Genomic DNA, 2,058 nt, shown 5'->3' on the forward strand with positions numbered 1-2,058 from the left:
AGAAGTACATCATATTTGGTAAGGTAGAGGGTCAGATAAAAAAAGGAAGACCCCCAACGAGATGGAGTAGCCAAGTGGCCGCATCAATGGACTCAAGTGTGGCAACAGTGGTGAGGAAGGCCCAATATTGGGCAATGTTTCATTCTGCTGTGCACAAATTCACTATGGGTTGGTACCGACTTGATGGCACCTAACAAGAACAACAACAAATATAATTAGAAGTCCTGGTGTGGTGCTGTTGGTTAATGTGCTGGACTAAAAGGTCAGTGTGAACCACAAGGTGGTGATTCATGCTCACCAGCCACTCCTCAGAAACTGTATACAGGGTTGCTATGAGTCAGAACCAACTCAATAACACTTAACAACAAAAACAACCAGATATAATTATGAAGGAAGAACAGAAAGAGGCAAAATGCAGTTGTGGTAAACTATTAATGTATTCAATTCTGATTTCAATAGTAATATGTCAACTGATTGTGTCTAAAAATGAAATTCAAGATATTTTATTAGTATAGTCTTGATAATTATAGAAGGCTAGAGTGAACCAACTATTCCAATACATATAAAAACACACAATTCTCAAAAACATAATGTTGAGAAAAAAAAAAAAAAGGATAATTCAAGAAGAGGTAAAGTTAGCCAACGGTGATAGATATCAGAACAATAATTTCCTTTGGAATGGGAGGAGTCATGACTCATAGGGGTTTTAAGAAGTGTTGATGATATTCTACTTCTTCTGCTGTGTGATATTTATATCTTTGTACTGATTTTACATTAATTCACCTACATACTTCTTTCCTGCATACTTTTCTCTATATATGATATATTTCAACAAAACTTTAAATAAAAAAATAAATGAGCATGAGTTTAATACCAAAAAGAGAAGTTAAAAGAACTTAGAAAATACTATCCAGGGGCATTCAGGAGAGTGATCTATCTTTTCTGATTTTATAGTATTTGTGTTTATAATTGTATTTATAATCATGAAATACATGATGAAAATGATAATTTTATATATATATTTTATGAGTGCAGTACTGTATGGTGCTGTATGTAAGCACTACACTGCAAACCACAAGGTCATCAGCTCAAACTCTCCTTTTGCTCCTCAGACTTCCTACAGGGTCAGTGTGAGTCAGTCCCGACTCAGCGCACTTGACACACATACATACAGTTATATGTGTCAACATCTACGTTTTCAAAAAAAAATAAACTGGTCAAAATAGCTCTAGAATTATATGTACAATGTGAATAGAAAAAAAAACAGCAATATATATTGTGGTCCTGTGGGATAAACACTGGATGCTAACCACAAGATCAGACATTCAACCACACCAGTCACTCCGAGGAAAACCTATATAGAGTTGTCATGGACTAGAAGCAACTTAAAGACATTTAACAACAACATAGTTGAAATAGCAGTATAAAGTATGCATGTATGGAAAATACAAATTTATGATTTTTGTATTTTCTCAAACTTCAGAAAGACACACAGATATTGTTGAATTTTTCTGTAATATTTAATTTCCTTAGAAATTCTGAAGCAAATGTTACAATCTTTTATGACTAGTTAGTAAATAATCTATTATATTTACCATATTTGTACTCTTTTTGTTCATATTATGTTTCATGCTTACAATTTATCATTAAATTAATTTTCTGAGATTCAAATAACTTTTTTCCAACAAAGTAATATTACACATATAGAGAAAAATAATCATCTTTGTATACTACTCAATAATTTGAAATAATATTTACCAACCATTAAATAAAGTTTAAAGAATTAAAGATATAAAGAAATATAGAAATTACATACCAGAGCAATACCTGCATCATAACTTTTGTTGCATATTGTTCCAGGATATATTGCTCCTGCATATTTAGGATTTTCCCTGTAACTATATAATTGTAGAAAATTTTAATAAATTTTTCTGTGTAATTATATTAATAACAAAGGAATTACTATAACATTTGAATAATTATTTTGCAAACATACAAAGGTCCAATCTTAATGTTAATAAAATTATAGAAAATATTCACACCATGGAAAATAATTCA

General features: G+C 31.0%; 1 protein-coding gene across 1 annotated transcript in view; it reads right to left on the reverse strand.

The window, feature by feature from the left end:
• LOC102832847 (disintegrin and metalloproteinase domain-containing protein 18-like) overlaps positions 1 to 2,058 on the reverse strand; it is a 197,331-nt gene that overhangs the window by 76,462 nt on the left and 118,811 nt on the right. The window contains exon 10 of the mRNA XM_006859991.1: positions 1,817 to 1,898. Within this exon, the coding sequence (XP_006860053.1) occupies positions 1,817 to 1,898 (82 nt within the window). The remainder of the gene's footprint in view (positions 1 to 1,816; positions 1,899 to 2,058) is intronic.

Source organism: Chrysochloris asiatica, unplaced genomic scaffold, assembly GCF_000296735.1.
Source record: "Chrysochloris asiatica unplaced genomic scaffold, ChrAsi1.0 scaffold00035, whole genome shotgun sequence".
Lineage (NCBI taxonomy): Eukaryota > Metazoa > Chordata > Mammalia > Afrosoricida > Chrysochloridae > Chrysochloris > Chrysochloris asiatica.